This window comes from Gorilla gorilla, chromosome 5 (genome assembly GCF_029281585.2).
Source record: "Gorilla gorilla gorilla isolate KB3781 chromosome 5, NHGRI_mGorGor1-v2.1_pri, whole genome shotgun sequence".
NCBI classification, from domain to species: Eukaryota; Metazoa; Chordata; class Mammalia; order Primates; family Hominidae; genus Gorilla; species Gorilla gorilla.
The window spans coordinates 158,196,441-158,214,064 of record NC_073229.2 but is presented as its reverse complement, the minus strand read 5'-3'; the positions used below and the strand labels follow the sequence as shown (position 1 = coordinate 158,214,064).

The window sequence follows — 17,624 nt, the reverse complement described above, 5'->3', positions numbered from 1 at the left end:
TTTTGTTTTCTGATTAGCTAGATAAATTGCTGATTTAATTTCAGTTTACTGGGTTTTGTTCAAAATGCTCATAAATTTGCTTTATTTCTTGCAGATTATTGCACCTTTATTTGCTCCTCCATCTAAATATTCAGTGCTTTTTTCCCCTTATTTTTGGGGCTGCCAATTCCCATAGCCTACCAGGATCCTGGAGATGGAAAATACCTTGAGTATTTGTGATAGAGCTTTAGATCACCTTTATTTGACCTGCTTGTTTCACTAGAGCTGAATAGCATTTTTAACTATACCCTCCCCCAACCCCAAAAAGGCAGCCTTAGCTCAGCCTATGAAAACCGTGTGTGTAATCACATTTCTAACATTTGACTTAAACCTCAGTTCTGATTCTTCTCCATCTCCTTTGCTGGCACTACTCTTCTAAATATTGGCATTGCCTAGGTCCCAGTCTTGATCATGCTTTTCCTTTTCCCCTATTTTATCTTCCTAAGTGATCTCACCCATTCCTGTGGCTTTAAATGCCAAATGTGTGCTGCTGGCTTCCAAATACATATGTCCAGGCTTGACCTATCTTTAAGCTCCAAATCTGTATACCCAATCCCCTACTTAACATTTTTACCTGAATGTCTTACAGGTAAAATAACTAAACCATTTTACTAAGTCCAAAATGAAACTTTTGATTTTTGTCCCTCCTCTTATCACCACTCAAAACCAGTTCTATTCCTAATCTTCCGTATGTTGGTATGTTGCGCTACACAGTATATAGTACAATGCCCTCCACATCTCTCAATGGGTGTTGGCCCCATATAGTACTGTATTGAGTATATCGAATATTGTAAAATCACCCACCCACCTGCTCAAGCCACAGAGCAATCCTGGGTTCTGACCCATTTCTTACCCCCCATCTCCAATTCTTGAACAAGTGTAATTTTTTTGTTGTTGTTTTTTGTTTTCTGGTTTTTTGTGAGATGGAGTCTTGCTCTGTTGCCCAGGGTGGAGTGCAGTGGCATGATCTCAGCTCACTGCAACCTCTGCCTCCTGGGTTCAAGTGATTCTCCTGCCTCAGCCTCCTGAGTAGCTGGGACAACAGGCATGAACCATCATGCCCAGCTATTTTTGTACTTTTAATAGTGATGGGGTTTTGCCATGTTGGCCAGGCTGGTCTTGAACATCTGACCTCAGGAGATCCACCCACCTCAGCCTCCCAAAGTGCTGGGATTACAGGCGTGAGCCACCACATCCAGCCCTGAACAAGTGTAGTGGTTTTTAGCTCCGAAATAAGTCTTGAATCTGCCTACTTATCTCCAGTTCCACTCTTAACACCCGAGTCTAAGCTACCATTATCTCTTGTCCAAACCAAGGCAACAAACTCCTCCCTGCTACCAGTCTTGCCAGTCTTGCCTTTTGAAGAATTAATCTCTACATAGCAGTGAAGGTGGACTTTATAAATAAGAAACCTACAGCGTCAATGCCCTCTACACCTCTCAGTGGGTGTTGGCTCCATTACACTTGGAACACAGTGAAAAGTCATCACTGTGACCGACAAGGCTCTACTTGAAGTGCCCCCTCTGTACTTATCCAAATTCATTTTAAGCCGTTTCCGTCCTACCGCTCCAGGCTCACAATGTGCCCCACATGTTATATGTTGGCCATCTGACAGTCCCTAAAACATAATGAGAACTTTCCTGTCCTAAGGCCTTGGAAATTACTTTCTCCTGGGCCTGAAATACTCTTCCCTCTGTTGCTTTTTTGTTTTGTTTTGTTTCTATTTTGACAAGTTGCAAACATATAACAAACATCTGTGTTCCTACCACCAAAAATTAATAGTTACTAACTTTTTGACATTTTTCCTTGGATTTGAACATTAACAAAAGAACAATATAAAGGTAAATTCTCCTTGTTCTGCCTGTGTTCCATCCCCCTTTCTCCTTACTCAGAATGAGTAAGGGATATTGCTGGTTCCTTACACTACATACATTTCTTCCTTCCTTCTGTTTAGCAAAACCTTGACTTTGTTAAGGCATTCACACACTGCCCACTCCCACCTCCACCCTCTGCCGCAACACCCTCATGTGTTCAGCAGAGGCCATTTGCAGCACGATTGTGGCCCAGGAGATAAGAGGGCAAGTTTCCTGGAGGCTGTGTTTCATTTTGACCCAGGCTATCCAGCAAGGAGCCTGTAGCACTTCTAGAGGCTCCTATCCTCTCTCTCCTGCCCTCAAAGATTTGCCTTTAGAGAACTGGAATGGGACCAAAGAGTCAGGCTGTTTGAATTTCTGATCCACTGCCAAGGCATGAACCAAATGATATTCTTGTTTGTTCAGTCTTCATCATGTGTCATCTGCTTATCTCAACATCACTGTCTGATCTAAACCAAAAACATCAACATCACAAATAGAAGGAAACTGGACTTCCTACATGTCTCCATGCCTATCCTCCCAAAAATGAAAGAAAAATGATTTCTCCTTCTATATCAAATCATTTTTTGGTTAGTGTATTATTTTATCATAGTTGTGTGTTCATTTAAACCCAGTGCTATGAAAGACTTCTACAAGGTTAAATCTCCACTCAAATACAAAATGTTTAAAATCTCAATTGAGAACTGACCTCCCTGTCTCTTCTCTCTGCTTGCAGGCTGCGGCATGTTTACCTTCCTGTCATCTGTCACTGCCGCTGTCAGTGGCCTCCTGGTGGGTTATGAACTTGGGATCATCTCTGGGGCTCTTCTTCAGATCAAAACCTTATTAGCCCTGAGCTGCCATGAGCAGGAAATGGTTGTGAGCTCCCTCGTTATTGGAGCCCTCCTTGCCTCACTCACCGGAGGGGTCCTTATAGACAGGTATGGAAGAAGGACAGCAATCATCTTGTCATCCTGCCTGCTTGGACTCGGAAGCTTAGTCTTGATCCTCAGTTTATCCTACACGGTTCTTATAGTGGGACGCATTGCCATAGGGGTCTCCATCTCCCTCTCTTCCATTGCCACTTGTGTTTACATCGCAGAGATTGCTCCTCAACACAGAAGAGGCCTTCTTGTGTCACTGAATGAGCTGATGATTGTCATTGGCATTCTTTCTGCCTATATTTCAAATTACGCATTTGCCAATGTTTTCCATGGCTGGAAGTACATGTTTGGTCTTGTGATTCCCTTGGGAGTTTTGCAAGCAATTGCAATGTATTTTCTTCCTCCAAGCCCTCGGTTTCTGGTGATGAAAGGACAAGAAGGAGCTGCTAGCAAGGTTCTTGGAAGGTTAAGAGCACTCTCAGATACAACTGAGGAACTCACTGTGATCAAATCCTCCCTGAAAGACGAATATCAGTATAGTTTTTGGGATCTGTTTCGTTCAAAAGACAACATGCGGACCCGAATAATGATAGGACTAACACTAGTATTTTTTGTACAAATCACTGGCCAACCAAATATATTGTTCTATGCATCAACTGTTTTGAAGTCAGTTGGATTTCAAAGCAATGAGGCAGCTAGCCTCGCCTCCACTGGGGTTGGAGTCGTCAAGGTCATTAGCACTATCCCTGCCACTCTTCTTGTAGACCATGTCGGCAGCAAAACATTCCTCTGCATTGGCTCCTCTGTGATGGCGGCTTCGTTGGTGACCATGGGCATTGTAAATCTCAACATCCACATGAACTTCACCAATATCTGCAGAAGCCACAATTCTATCAACCAGTCCTTGGATGAGTCTGTGATTTACGGACCAGGAAACCTGTCAGCCAACAACAATACTCTCAGAGACCACTTTAAAGGGATTTCTTCCCATAGCAGAAGCTCACTCATGCCCCTGAGAACTGATGTGGATAAGAGAGGGGAGACGACCTCAGCATCCTTGCTAAATGCTGGATTAAGCCACACTGAATACCAGATAGTCACAGACCCTGGGGACGTCCCAGCTTTTTTGAAATGGCTGTCCTTAGCCAGCTTGCTTGTTTATGTTGCTGCTTTTTCAATTGGTCTAGGACCAAGTAAGTACTTTATTCTTTAATGTATTGCTTTTGACCAGTCAGAGCATCCTACTGCTATAGTACCTCATGCACATAAGTGCTAGAAGGAAGACAAGGATAACATTGGTCATCTGATGTTCCTTCTAATGCAGAAAGTATGCTTGGCTTATATCTGCTTCTGAAAAGTACAGGGCTAGTATTCAACTGAAAGATAAGTTTCCCATTATCTGTCACATGAGGATACTTTAATTCCCATTAATTGAGGATGAACCAGACCTGGAAAGATATTTATTGCCCAAGGGAATTACATTGCTTTATGAAAGCAAAATTTGCTTTCATAAAATGGGTAACATTTTCCTCTATATCATCTCTGAGTTTCTTCCTATGTAGAAGGAAAAAAATCAAGGGTTTAGATTTTCTTAAAGAGACAATAGTGGATGCATTCCAGTGGTAGTAAAGAAGGAAGACATTATGAGCTGAGAAGGAGGATGTATTATTATTATTTTTTTGAGTACATCTTATTTACTAGAGTAGCCTCCCATGGCACTTTACTCTTGTCCATTAAACAGAAGCATGAAAGTCTAGTTGCTATCATTCAACATAATACAATTTACAAGGACATAGCTATGAGGTTTTATTTTATATAACTAGTTTGCTCTAATGACAAAGTATAAACACCTCTCTTGGGCAAACTCTTTTAGAGATGGATTTACTAGAATAGGCTGTTTGTTGTAGTTCTCTTGTCTATTAGCCTCACATCTAAAGCCTGAATGTCTCTGTAGGGAGGCTGTGAAGGGTCTTTTGTACACCTCACTAGAAAAAAAAGGAGGACTTAAAAGCTTAAAGATAGCCTCTATTACCCCACTTCCTACCCCATTCCTCTCTCTCTCTTTCTCTTTTGTTCCTCTCCTTCCTTTCTCTTTCTTTCTAAGTCTCTCCCTCTCTATCACAAAGTTGGTTTTGAAACTTGTTGACAAGGGTCAAGGAGGCAAACAAATTGGCTCAAATAATGGGAAGCATTGGAGGTTCAGGCCAATAAGAAGGTATAGGCTATACTGAAGAAGGAATTTCATGGGGAGATGTAGGGCTCTGGTTCTAGGTACTGGACAGGGTTTCTGGAGAGAAGGCCATGTAGGGGCCTGCTTTAGTCATCCACTGCTAACTCATTAACTATTCATTCAAGCAATATGTATTGAGTGATGAATTTTTTTCATAACCAAGAACTATGCTAAATATTGGGGAAAGGATAATGAACAAGACAGACACAGTCCCTATCTTCAGGGAGATTGTAGGTGAATGGACTAAGCTATACTCTCTGTATCTGCCTCCTTCTGGTCAGCAACCAGCAGGTTTGGCCTGCTTAATCTCAATTAATAACTAGACTTGCACATGGCTGATATGTCCTCTCCTGCTCTAACTCCACCTCCTCATTTTTCAGCTTCTAATTCCACTTCTAAGGGCACTCAGTTTCTAGATATTGATTTGTTCAAATTCCAAAGAGAGAGAGAGAAGGGTTGGGTGAAATCTGATTGACGCTGCTCTTTGCTGTGCCAAGTCAGAGGTGGAAGTTCAGGCCTAAACAGCTGTGGCAAGATTGGGTCATGGTCCAAGACATGGAAGACCAAGACATGGCCCTTCCTCTGCACTGTGAGTAGACATATTTCCCGCTATAAGACTGCTTGGGCAGATAGAGTAAACATTACAATACCACCAGCCTCTGATGACTCAGACTTGCTCCTGAACCTTAAACCTGCTTTTTAAGACTTAATGTTAATTACCATTAATGAACAGTTTCCTGGAAACAGATTCCTACCACTATTTTGGGATTCAATTATCTTGAGTGTGTACCTATGAGATACTTATATGGCTACTATGACACTTTAAGCTAATGAAATTTGAGCTAACATCTTATTTCCATTTTTATTATTTTCTTTATTTTATTTTTATTACATTTTTATTTCAAGAAACTCTTCAAAGCAGAAGGACAAGATATAGGTGCAGTCTTGTACCAAGGAACACCTTAGATTTGGGTATGAAACTTCTCTGTGTTAACAAGTACAATAAGCTTTGCTCATTTGATAAACTTCAGGTGGTAGTTATTGTTCCATTGGTTTCTTCTGCTAGCATCTCTTGTTCTTCTTGTACATTCAACATAAAACTAAAAGTATTTCCTTTGTACATCAGTTTTCTTGGTCCTATTTTTTGAAATGTCAAGATTAGCTAAGAGTCTAAGAAAAAGCCACAAAAAAAGAAAGGGATACCCTCTTCTTTCTAATTCAGAAAACCTCTCAGGTTGAAAGGGTGTATGTCATGGCACATATCATAATATGAGAGACATTGATCTTAGGCCTCCTGAACCAACCTACTCATGGTTAGAGTCCTTTCAATCTCATGCTACCCATCTCTCTTTAGTTTGGGGGTAATTTTGAAAAATGCAGCAAATCTTCCAGTCTCTAACACATCATTTGATACCTTATTGTATTACAGCAAGAGTTCTCCTTTTCAGAAAACCAAATTTGATTTTAGAAAAAATTACTGGAGGCTGGGAGTGGTAGCTCATGCCTGTAATCCCAACACTTTGGGAGGCCGAGGCTGGTGGATTACTTGAAGTCAGGAGTTCAAGACCAGCCTGGCCAACATGGCGAAAACCCCGTCTCTACTAAAAATACAAAAAATAGCTAGGCATTGTGGCGCACGGTTGTAATCCCAGCTACCCAGGAGGCTTAGGCAGGAGAATCTCTTGAACCTGGGAGGCAGAGGTTGCAGTGAGCATTGCACTCCAGCTTAGGTGACAGAGTGAGACCCTGTCTCCAAAAATGAAAACAAAACAACAAAAAAGAAAACATCTGTCAGCTGTTTGTCTTTCAATAACATTCTACACTAATTCTTTTAAAATATGGTTTAAGCTTTAGATTCCACTAATATTTATTGACACCTAGTATGTCAAATACTGTGCTAGGCAGTTTTTACGTACTTTGGAGTACTTCATTTTACCTTCAAAACAAGCCTGAGAAGAAAGGATATTCACTGCATTTTACAAATGAAGATACTGAGTCTCAGAGAAATTAAGTGACTTGCTGAAATAAATGAAAACATGTTTTATCTTCTGAAATTCAACACTAATCTCAAGTCTAAGACAGGAATAGGCAGTCCTGTGTCGGTCTTAAGGGTAAATGTTAATTATTTTTAGTTCATTCTTCTCCTTGAAAGTCCACTAGGAGGAAGAATGAATAAAAATAGTGTACCATTGTCCATCCATCAGGATACTAATGGACCATTGTGAGTTTTGCAAAATAGAGAAATAGTCTCTGCTTTTCTGAAGCTCTGCTAAGTAAGTGAACATGTACTTTTTATAAGGCTGAGTTATAGGATGAAAGAGAAGAAGGGTAATAACAAGAAGAGAGTTTTTGCTGTGCATTTACTTTCATAACTGAAATTATTAAGAAAATGTTGAATGTAGAATTCCAGCTCAGCAGATGTAACAAGGCCCAAAATAACAATGGCTTAAACAAATTAGAAGTTTCTTTCTCTCTTACTTAATAGCTGGAGTTGGGTAGTTCTGGGTGTTGTGGAGGTGCCTAGGGTCAGACACCTGAAGTCTATAGTTTTTCTATACATTATTTAATTCTGGTTTCTAGTCTATCATGATGACCATTTATATAAGATACATTTAAAAATCTCACGCATATTAAGATGCATTTAAAAATCTCATCATCATTTACTAAGAGCTAATGGTCCCTTGGAAATAAGTAAAAATGCACGAGTGCAGTCAACTAAAGGGAGATTGGGTATAGTAGGGACTGGGTAATCTGTAGACAGCCTGAGCAATTGCAGCAGGGAATTAGGACTGCTGTGAGTGATACGGTAAATCATTTCCTATAGGGATTTGGTATCGCACAATTGTAGGAGAAGCTGAGAACACAAAGGTCTAGAAGGGGACAATTGGGGAAAAAGGAAAAATTTATTAATCAAGGCACAGAGGGAAGCTGGTGAAGAAGCATGTGGAAGGCTGCGGTCTTGGCATCTGGTGGTGGCCTTCTGAAACTTCTGCTTGGCAGCAGGGCAGGCCGGAGGAACAGCTGGACTCAAAGCAGAGGGAAGCAGAGACGACTCACTGAATCCGGTAGACAAACTGGAATCCATGGGAAGAAACTGCAGCACGCATGTCTTTCGCCACATCACTCCAGTGAGGCAGGCGACCTGCAGAAAAACTGCTGCCTTTTCCCAGAGCCCAGTCTAGTGCTTGGAGAAGTTGTAGGAGGAGATCTGGCCAAACTTGCTGGGCCCTCACTCCAACAAGGGGAACCAGTGATCGGCAGCAGGGTGCACAAGCTGCAGTGGTGGCTAGGGCCCGGCACCAATGCCTCAAGCACAGCACTGTGGGGTCACTTTGGCCTTCCAAATCATGCAAATTTCTCTTCTTTCCAACCCTAATCCAGAGCTACCCAGGGGAAGGGAATTCTGGGAAATGTCCTTCTAGCTTAGCTAAGCAACACAGCACAAAATCATCACAGTAACAGACTCTGGCCTAAGAGAGAATACACGTGACAAATTTCAAAAGGTCAAGGGCCCTAAATTCAGACCATTTCTGTGATAGACTTTAAAAATCAAAGTGTTAATTATTCAAATATATGACTAGCTTCCATTCCATCTAAAATAAGAGGTGAGGTCATTTCATTAAGGTCTCCTTGCCTTGTTTCTTTAGCTATAAAACTGAAAAACACATTTGCTAATGCATTATAAAGGCTTTCATGCTTGTTTTCTCAGGAGCGTTAATTATCTCCCTTGAGCTGATGACTCTCGCTTATTTCCAGTTCCATCGTCTCTCATGATTTCTAGTTCCTTTTTTCCCAGTGAGTACTAAACTTTTCCCCCTCCATGCTTCACTGTCAGCCAAACACAACAACCCCAAAGCTGAATTCCTTTTCCTCTTGTACCAGGGTTCTTTACCACTTCCGTTCCCTTTCCAGAGGGCAGTCACTCTTCCTGCCACTCGGAGCGATGCTCTGGGGCTTTTTCTCAGTTCAGTCAATCATCACAATGGCTCTTGCTTTTATGGTTTCCTTCCTATATCTGCCATCCTATGCTACCTCTTATCATCTCGTTGTCAGATTACTGGGATACCCTTCCAGAAGTCTTTGTCTATTCCAGGCCCTTCTCACACCCATCCATCCTCCAGACCACTGTCAACCTAAAATGAGTGACCAACTCTCCGAAGCAAAGAGTTTAATAGGGAATAGCGGGGGTGTTGCAAACCTGTGATATGCATGCTGTGATGGTTCATAGATATATCTGAGGGTTGGGGCAAAGGGGGAGCTTTGAAAGACAAAAAGAATTCCACATAGACTGTAACCAAAGGTTACAAAGACCAAAGGTAGCAGGAGTTTGTTACAGGAGTTGGCATTAGCTTTGGTTGGTTGAGACAGATTTACTAGGCAAGTGTCCTTGTGTAAACAGATTATTTGGAATACTGCAGTCTTGAGGGATTTCCTTGCAATAAGTCCTGTTACAAGAAAATCATGTAGTACATGCAGAAATCTCTTGTGATAAGAGCTCCTTCTTTCTTGCCCTCCTGACTCCATTTTGTTTGTGTTTTGACATACGTGACTCCATTTTGGTATTGGCAACTTTCACACCAGTATTCCTTAAATACCATTTTCCTCATGTCATCAATGTTTACAAACCTTCAAAGCTTTCCTCTTTTCTTCCACGACATACAGGTCAAATGGCTTTCCAGATGAAAAGGAGATTAGAAATAATCTGGTGCAACATTTTTCTTTTCTTTTTTTTTTTTTTTGAGATGGAGTTTCACTCTTGTCACCTAGGCTAGAGTGCAACGGTGTGATCTCGGCTCATTGCAACCTCTGCCTCCCGGGTTCAAGAGATTCTCCTGCCTCAGCCTCCCAAGTAGCTGGGATTATAGGCACCTGCCACCATGCCCAGCTAATTTTTGTATTTTTAGTAGAGATGGGGTTTCGCCGTGTTGGCCAGGCTGGTCTCGAACTCCTGACCTCAAGTGATCTACCCACCTCGGCCTCCCAAAGTGCTGGGATTACAGGCATGAGCCATTCAATAGAAAACAAGTAAAAGAAATTCTGGGAGATTGAGGACACACAGATTTGGGAACAGAACCCTAGGTACCTGAAAGCTAATCCATGTTCTTTCTGCTTCTATATCACCTATGTTTGAGGCAAAACCTCTGGTTTTTCAAGACCCTCCATTATCTCACCCAGCTCTATCAGGGCGTCTGCAGGACCATAGGGCCACGATTTACTTGTAGTCTAAGTCTTGTGCTCCAGGGCCACTATAGACTCCACATAACGGACAAAGTGAATGATGCTCCCTGGGATTGTGCAATGAGGCAATACTTTATCAGTGTGGGTTTATTCCCCACTCCTCCACACCCAAGTCAACACACAGAGCACTTGTTGTGGCCGCTTCCTTCCGCCTCTGCTCTATCCAGATCCTTCCTCTTTTTGAAGTTAAATGAAAGCTTTATCTCCTCTTTGAACCCACTCCATTTTTTAGAGGTCTTTATTTGTATGAACTACTAGTGTGTTTCTAGAGTAATTCAGTTCTGGGCTACCAAGGGTGTAAATTTAAAATCAGAAAACCTCTGTTCTAATCCCAGCTCTTCTACTTACTGGTGGTGTGACCTTTACGTGACTTTTCTTCTCTGAGCTATTTCTAATCTATGTAATGGGCATAGTAATATCTGTCCTATCTCCTAGAGTACAGGTGCACATCAGATGATCTAATGTATATGAGAGTGCTTTAGATGCTGTAAAGTATGAGAGTATGATATAATGTAAGTTACAATGTGAGAACACATCTTAGTCCTTAGCAATAGGGTATTACTTCTGTATGTTTATTTTGGTTTATTAACCAGAATGTAGTTATAGACTGTAAGCATTTTGAAGGAAGAAACATCTCATATTTTTTCTTTCTGTCCCTGTAAGTGAGCACAGCATGAATCTGTTTAAAATCATGCTGGTTTATTTACCTTTGTGTTTTTAAGCAGGAAGGAGGAAAAGGACTTAAAAATACGATGCAGACATAGGAAAGATGTCAAATTGGGCTTCTTTACTTGTGTAAAGATCTGGCTAGTGGGCAGGCTAGGAACTAAGTAAGCTAGAAATACTAGGCTGCCAAAAAAACTCCTGTTCCTGCCAGACACCATCACGAGGCTTTTTGCAGAACAATCCATCACTTGGGCATGATTTTTAAAAAATATCTTTCTGATTTTGGCTGTAAGAAAAGATGTGGAGATTCAGTAGTGTTAAGAAACAATTAGCGGGAGATATTTAGGCATTTCTTTGTTAAGGCATACATAGTTATTCGAGAATTTTGGACACAATATCTAAAAGTTGTTCTGGATGCTTTTTGGATCCTCTGCTTTTTGCTACAACATGGAGAAGAGGGGCTTCGGAGAACTGCTTAGACCAGAAGCAATGCCAATGAGATGGAGAATCTCAGGGTTGAAGGAAGTTTGGATCTAGGAAAAGGAAATACTTCTTACATCTCATGGACTGTCCAATTTACAACTGCAGGTGCAAGGACCGGCCTGGGTAATCACACGTGAGGCTTGGAGTCATGCTGTCAGAGGCAGGAATCCAAATCACATCTAAAGAGAACAGTCATTTCACATTCTTATCTTGAGGCTATGGATTCTCCTCGTGTTTTTAAAAGAGACCCAAATAATTCTCCATTTTTTTTCTTGCTAAGAGTCAATCCTTTACATCCATATTCACATTTTAGTTTCTTTTTCTTTTCTAAAGAAAATATCCAGTAGTAATTTCATTTCAATCCCCAATTGTATTCTAGGGCATTGGTATAAACTATATAAACTAGTTGGAGTTTAAAGAAGATTTTTATTAGGAACAAGCTTTTCATACCAGATCTTGAATGCGTTACCAAACTTATTAAGCTGATGTGATTAGTGCTCAGGTATTTAGAGAGTTTATTGCTTGTAATACAAACAAATCCTTTGTGTAAATAGAGGTATGAAGGAAAAGTACTTGCTGTTCTAAAGTAACATTGAAAGCAAGATTAAACCATCCTTATTAGACCTTCTTAAATATGGATTGGCTTAGAACAACATTCCTTAATTGTGTTAGATCACAGCATGATTTTCTTCTGCCAGGAAAGTGTTTCTATTCTTAGGTTAAAGTGGATGCCCCACGTCATTTTACTTTCTGGTCCCCTGTTCCCCTAACTGTAAAATAATTGGGTTGCCCCAGAATTTAGAATCCAGGAGGGGTACTCACGTAATCTTACATACTCTTTTTTTTTTTTTTTTTTTTGAGATGGAATCTCACTCTGTTGCCCAGGCTGGAGTGCAGTGGCTCGATCTCGGCTCACTGCAATCTCCACCTCCTGAGTCCAAGTGATTCTCCTGCCTCAGCCTCCTGAGTAGCTGGGATTACAGTTGTGCACTACCACCAAGCCTGGTTAATTTTTGTAGTTTTAGTAGAGACGGGGTTTTACCATATTGGCCAGGCTGGTCTTGAACACCTGACCTCAAGTGATCCACCTGCCTTGGCCTCCCAAAGTGCTGGAATTATAGGCATGAGCCATTGCGCCCAACATCTTATGTACTTCTAGAATGCATTTAAAATATTATTCTAAGAAGGGGTCCATAGGCTTCACCAGCCTACCGAAGAGGTTCATGGCCCCAGAGAGGCTAAGAGCCCCTCCCTTCCATTTTTCTGTAGCTAATATTAAAACCCTTACGTCAAACAAAATCAGGATATATACTTATTAAACACTCTGTTGTCCATATCTTATCTTTCACTTCAAATATGTTCAAAATCTTACCTCGACTCCCCACTGTTTCTGGGGTGCTCTTGATCATCACTTCAGCTCCCTTTAATAACAGAATTTTTCTAACATGGTTCAAGCTTTCACAACGTAGAATCACAGATTCTTGACATTGTGAAGACACAGAACAACGTGAAGATTTTTGTATTCACGCTTCACAAGTAAAGTCAAGATGAGCCAAAACCCAAGGCATAATGTTATTATTTCATGAGTTCATCTGAGGTGACACTTGTGTAGAAACCCAGCCCTCCTTAAAATAGCCACTGAAACTCCGGAAAATATATGTGACTGTTTTTTTTACAATAATTATTAGGGCTTTTTATCCAAAAATTCATATGCCCATAAATTAATTCATTAACCTCTTCTTTCATCTCATGATGAATAACTTTTCACTTTGAGCAGATGGAAGGCATGTTTCCCAAGGTCACATATGAAGTTAGGTGATAAAGCTGCGACTGTCATCCTTCAGCTACCTTTGTATTCACATATTCAAGTGACAGATGACACCAAATAACCTCCCCTGATCTCTTCTACCAACTCTGAGGACTCAAATGGGCAGAAATTCCAGCCAGAAAACATCTTGGAGTGAGGAAGAGGAGAAGATAGAGAAGTGGTAGGGATTCACTGATTCACTCACACATCCAGCACATGTGTCTTGCTCACCCGCAACATGGCAGGCACAGTACCAGGTGCTGGAGATCCACATCTTATTTTCACGAACCAGTGATAGGGACAGACGAAAAGAAAAAAAAATGATCACACCTATGATAGAGTTTCAGGAGACAGAAGTGTTAAAATTTAGGTGGAGGTAAGAGTGATAAAGAAAAATAAAAGAGGGTAAGTGAAAGGGCATGCTTGGAGGAGGGTTATTTCCGATATGACAGTGACAGAAGACATTTCTGAGGTGGTAACATTTGGGCCAACGTTTGTATGAAGAAGGCAGTGTGACAATCTTGGAGGAGGGGGTCTTGAAGCAGGGCTAATGGCAGGTCAGATGGCTTTGAGGACATGAGCTTGAAGGGTGAGGAGAGCTGCAAGAAAGCCATTGTGTTTGAATGTTGACCAGGCTTTGGTATTGGACTGCCTGGCCTTGAATCCAGCACCACCATGCAGGACTCAGGGCAAGTCCATTGATCTCTCTAGCTTTCAGTTTTATCCAGAAAACAGGGCAATTGTATCCACTTGATGGCCTGTCGAGTTAAATGAAGGAATCTGTATAAAGTGCCCCTAGTTCAGCGCATGGTTTGTGGCATGGACTTAGTACACTTAGTCATTAGTGTTATTAAATGTCTGGCTGTGGTCTAGACATGAGGTGAACAGTTCTGATAATGCCAGCACTGACTTCAACAGGCATTTTGCTAAGTCACTCTGGGACACACAGGATGTGCTTCAAGCCCTTTATGGATTTACGATGCTGTGGTCTTCTTTCCCTCCCTCTACACATAAATCCAGCTGAGTCAGGACCACAGAGACCAGATTGTGGCTTTGAGACGCATAGTTCAATCCTAGGTCACCTGCAGTCCAGAGGGCTTCCTAGGAAACCAGACAGGTTTTACAGAGAATCATGAAGCTTTGGTGAAAAATGAAAGGTGAGATATAGGCTGAGAAACATACAAATGTCCACTCTTCTTTTTTTTTTTTTTCTTTTGAGACAGAGTCTCGCTCTGTCGCCCAGGCTGGAGTTCAGTGGCGCGATCTGGGCTCACTGCAAGCTCCGCCTTCCAGGTTCGCGCCATTCTCCTGTCTCAGCGTCCCGAGTAGCTGGGACTACAGGCGTCCGCCACCACGCCTGGCTAATTTTTTTTGTATTTTTAGTGGAGACGGGGTTTCATCGTGTTCGCCAAGGTGGTCTCGATCTCCTGACCTTGTGATCCGCCCGCCTTGGCCTCCCAAAGTGCTGGGATTACAGGCATGAGTCACCGCGCCCGGCCTAAATGTCCACTCTTTTAAGTTGGTGCAACGAATTTAGACTATATATCCTGTGCAAACATCATCTCTGCCCTGTTCACATTGGCTTCTCCAGGCCTAACATGGCACCTGGCCTACAACTGGGGCTCAATAAATATTTGTTGGATGAATCAAAAAATTCTTTCTAGAACTCTTTCAGCTTCCATAATTAAGGGGAACTCCCTAGTCTGAGGCTGGATATCCTGATGTCCTCTGGTATGACTCTGACCCAATATCCAGGGAATGAGAGGTGAATGTGGCTTGTGTGGAACCTCACACACATTTGGCCAAAAATTATTTCTGAGTAAAGCTACTAAATTGAGTATGCAAGGCCATCTGCAATATTTGGTGACTGAAAAAGTTTCATGTTTTAGATTCACTAAAATGAAGGCCATTTAAAAAAATGTACAGTGTTAGACAAAATTTATTTTAAGTTTTTCCATGTTTTTCTCCAAATATGAGACCCAGCTTCCTCTGAGAAAAAGATTGAGAATAGCCCATCCAAGGTAGGATAATTATTCCTACCTTGGTTTCATGTAACTGAATGTATTTAAACTTGACTCTTTACCAAAAAGATTGGAGGAAATTCCTTCATGGTTTTCCGAAGAGAAATATGTGACAATCTAAACCTGGAATTTGGGAGGGAAGTGTTTTTGCTTACCTAATTAAACATTAGAGGTTATAGAAATATTTCAATAGATTATCTCAGCCTTAAGAATCACATTAAATCTCTCAGATATGAATGGGCAATCTAAAGTTGATATTAGTACTAAAAGATCTTTGTAGAAAAATCATACCATAGCCACAAGTAATCAAACTGTTGATAACTATAAGGGGCTGAGATTTTACCCCACTTGCAAGCTAACAAGTTAGCCTGTCACAGTTTAATGATGTTGACAAAAAACACAAGACTCCTTGGTCAGAGACAAAGGGCAGTTTATTATCCATAGCAAAGCAATAGCTAGAATATCAACAAGTTAACCTGTCACAGTTTAATGATGTGGACAAAAAACACAAGATTCCTTGGTCAGAGACAAAGGGCAGTTTATTATCTATAGCAAAGCAATAGCCAGAATATCAACACTTGCCCAGGTTCTCCTAGCCCCAGTACAGGTCAACATGAAGGGGGCCAGATGACAGCTGCACATAATTTTTTTTTTTGAGGGAACACCCCAACCTAGCAAACCCACATTTTTCATAATAGAGAGTAAGCTACCCGGATGTCTTCCCTTGATGGAGACATTATCTTATTGATTTATTTATTTATTTATTTTGTTATTTTTTCTAGGAGATGTTATCTTCATCGGACAGTCAACAAACTTGCCCTTTGCTCCAGAGGGTGACACTATCTCTATCTCCAAGACTATTTATTATGCAGCCTACAACAAGGCTATTATACAAACAGCCTTGGAAAGACAGCCTAGAGCAAAGACAGTCAGTGCCTTTTCCCATAAGACATGAAGAAATGTGAGAGACCTACGGAGAACTGGCTCCCAAATATTCTAAAACTCAAATGTCTTTCTTTCTATTCGAAACAACAAACTAGAATTTTGAAAAACTCAAAGACCATAGAGCCTAGCTTTTTGCTCTGTTTGGTTTTATGGAGCTGAACCAGCCTATTGGAGGGTGGGTATCAATGTTGGAAGCATGAGTCATCTGCCGTAAAATTTAAACTTAGATTTAAACAAATAACTCTGGCTCTTAAAAATTTTGTTCATTGGATATTTGCACAGCTAAAGATTATGACAGCTCCAAGGATGTGGAGCAGCAGGTTCTAATTTGGAAGTTTACTTAGTGGCTTCATTTCAAGACCTACTGGGTTTAAGGCAAAGAGGCTGACATTGCAGAAGCACAGGGGTTTCAAAAAAGATTCTGGTATTCTTCTGATTTCCTCCAAGGCTCCAGGTCCCTAACACGCAGAACCACCACAGCCAAAGGCTTTTTCTCTGCTCATCTTCCTCTTCCACCATTCTTATGGGATAATTACATCTCTTCAGAGAAAAGGCAATTTCAGACATTGTTATTTTTTTGAACAGGAGAGGGTTATTTATTTTTTAAATATATATTTATTTCCAACTTTTAAGTTCAGGGGTACGTGTGCAGGATGTGGAGGTTTGTTACATAGGTAAACGTGTGCCATGGTGGTTTGCTGCACAGATCAACCCACCACCTAGGTATTAAGCCCAGCATCCATTTGCTATTCTTCGTGATGCTTTCCCTCCCTCCACACACTCCTTCGACAAGCCCCAGTGTGTGTGTTGGTCCCCATCCCCCACATGTTTCCAACAGTGTAAAAGTGTTAACAGGAGAGTTTTATTATTAAATGTAGCCATTATACAATAATAGTCATGTGAGTTTATGTTGTGCCTCTACCTTTAAGATCTTTCAAATCTTGTTTTTCCCTTTAAATCTTAAATTTCAGTTATCACCAATATTTACACAAACACTGTTCCTTTTTCTCAACTAATTAAGTCAAAGGTCATTTAGAGTGATTGGAATGGTGAATTATTATATGGAAAACAGCATCCATGTGGTTCTGTACTAACTTTGCATCCAAACAACCAGGAAAAACTTAAAGAAATAGGTGCACTTAGTTAATTAAATCCTGTTTTCCCCTCGGAGTTAGATGATGCAGCAGCAGTATCTAATAGAACCAAAGAGTTTAAAACCACATTTTTGTAGCATAAACACAGCTAGAAGTACAGCAAAATGACACCATCAGTCCTGTCACCATGGGCAACTGCTCACATAATACATCGGTGTTTAACTTATCTCTCAGTCTGATACTCCAATTACAGTTCTATGACCTTGAAAATGATAAATATTAGACTGTAAAAGATGTTAAAGTGTCAGGCTAAGGTTTTAATACTATCTTAATAAACACAAGTATTCACGTGTTACTTTACTGT

At 40.9% G+C, this 17,624-nt stretch overlaps 1 protein-coding gene across 2 annotated transcripts in view; it reads left to right on the top strand.

The window, feature by feature from the left end:
- Positions 1-17,624, top strand: part of SLC2A12 (solute carrier family 2 member 12) — a 61,843-nt gene that overhangs the window by 20,262 nt on the left and 23,957 nt on the right. The window contains exons 2-3 of one of the 2 annotated variants that reach the window (XM_055392000.2): positions 2,629-3,969; positions 16,004-17,613. In XM_055392000.2, coding sequence (XP_055247975.1) covers positions 2,629-3,969; positions 16,004-16,176 — 1,514 coding nt within the window. In that variant the 3' untranslated portion in view covers positions 16,177-17,613. Of the gene's footprint in view, positions 1-2,628; positions 3,970-16,003; positions 17,614-17,624 lie in introns of those variants that run through there. The other variant, XM_019029774.4, reaches the window with a different exon arrangement.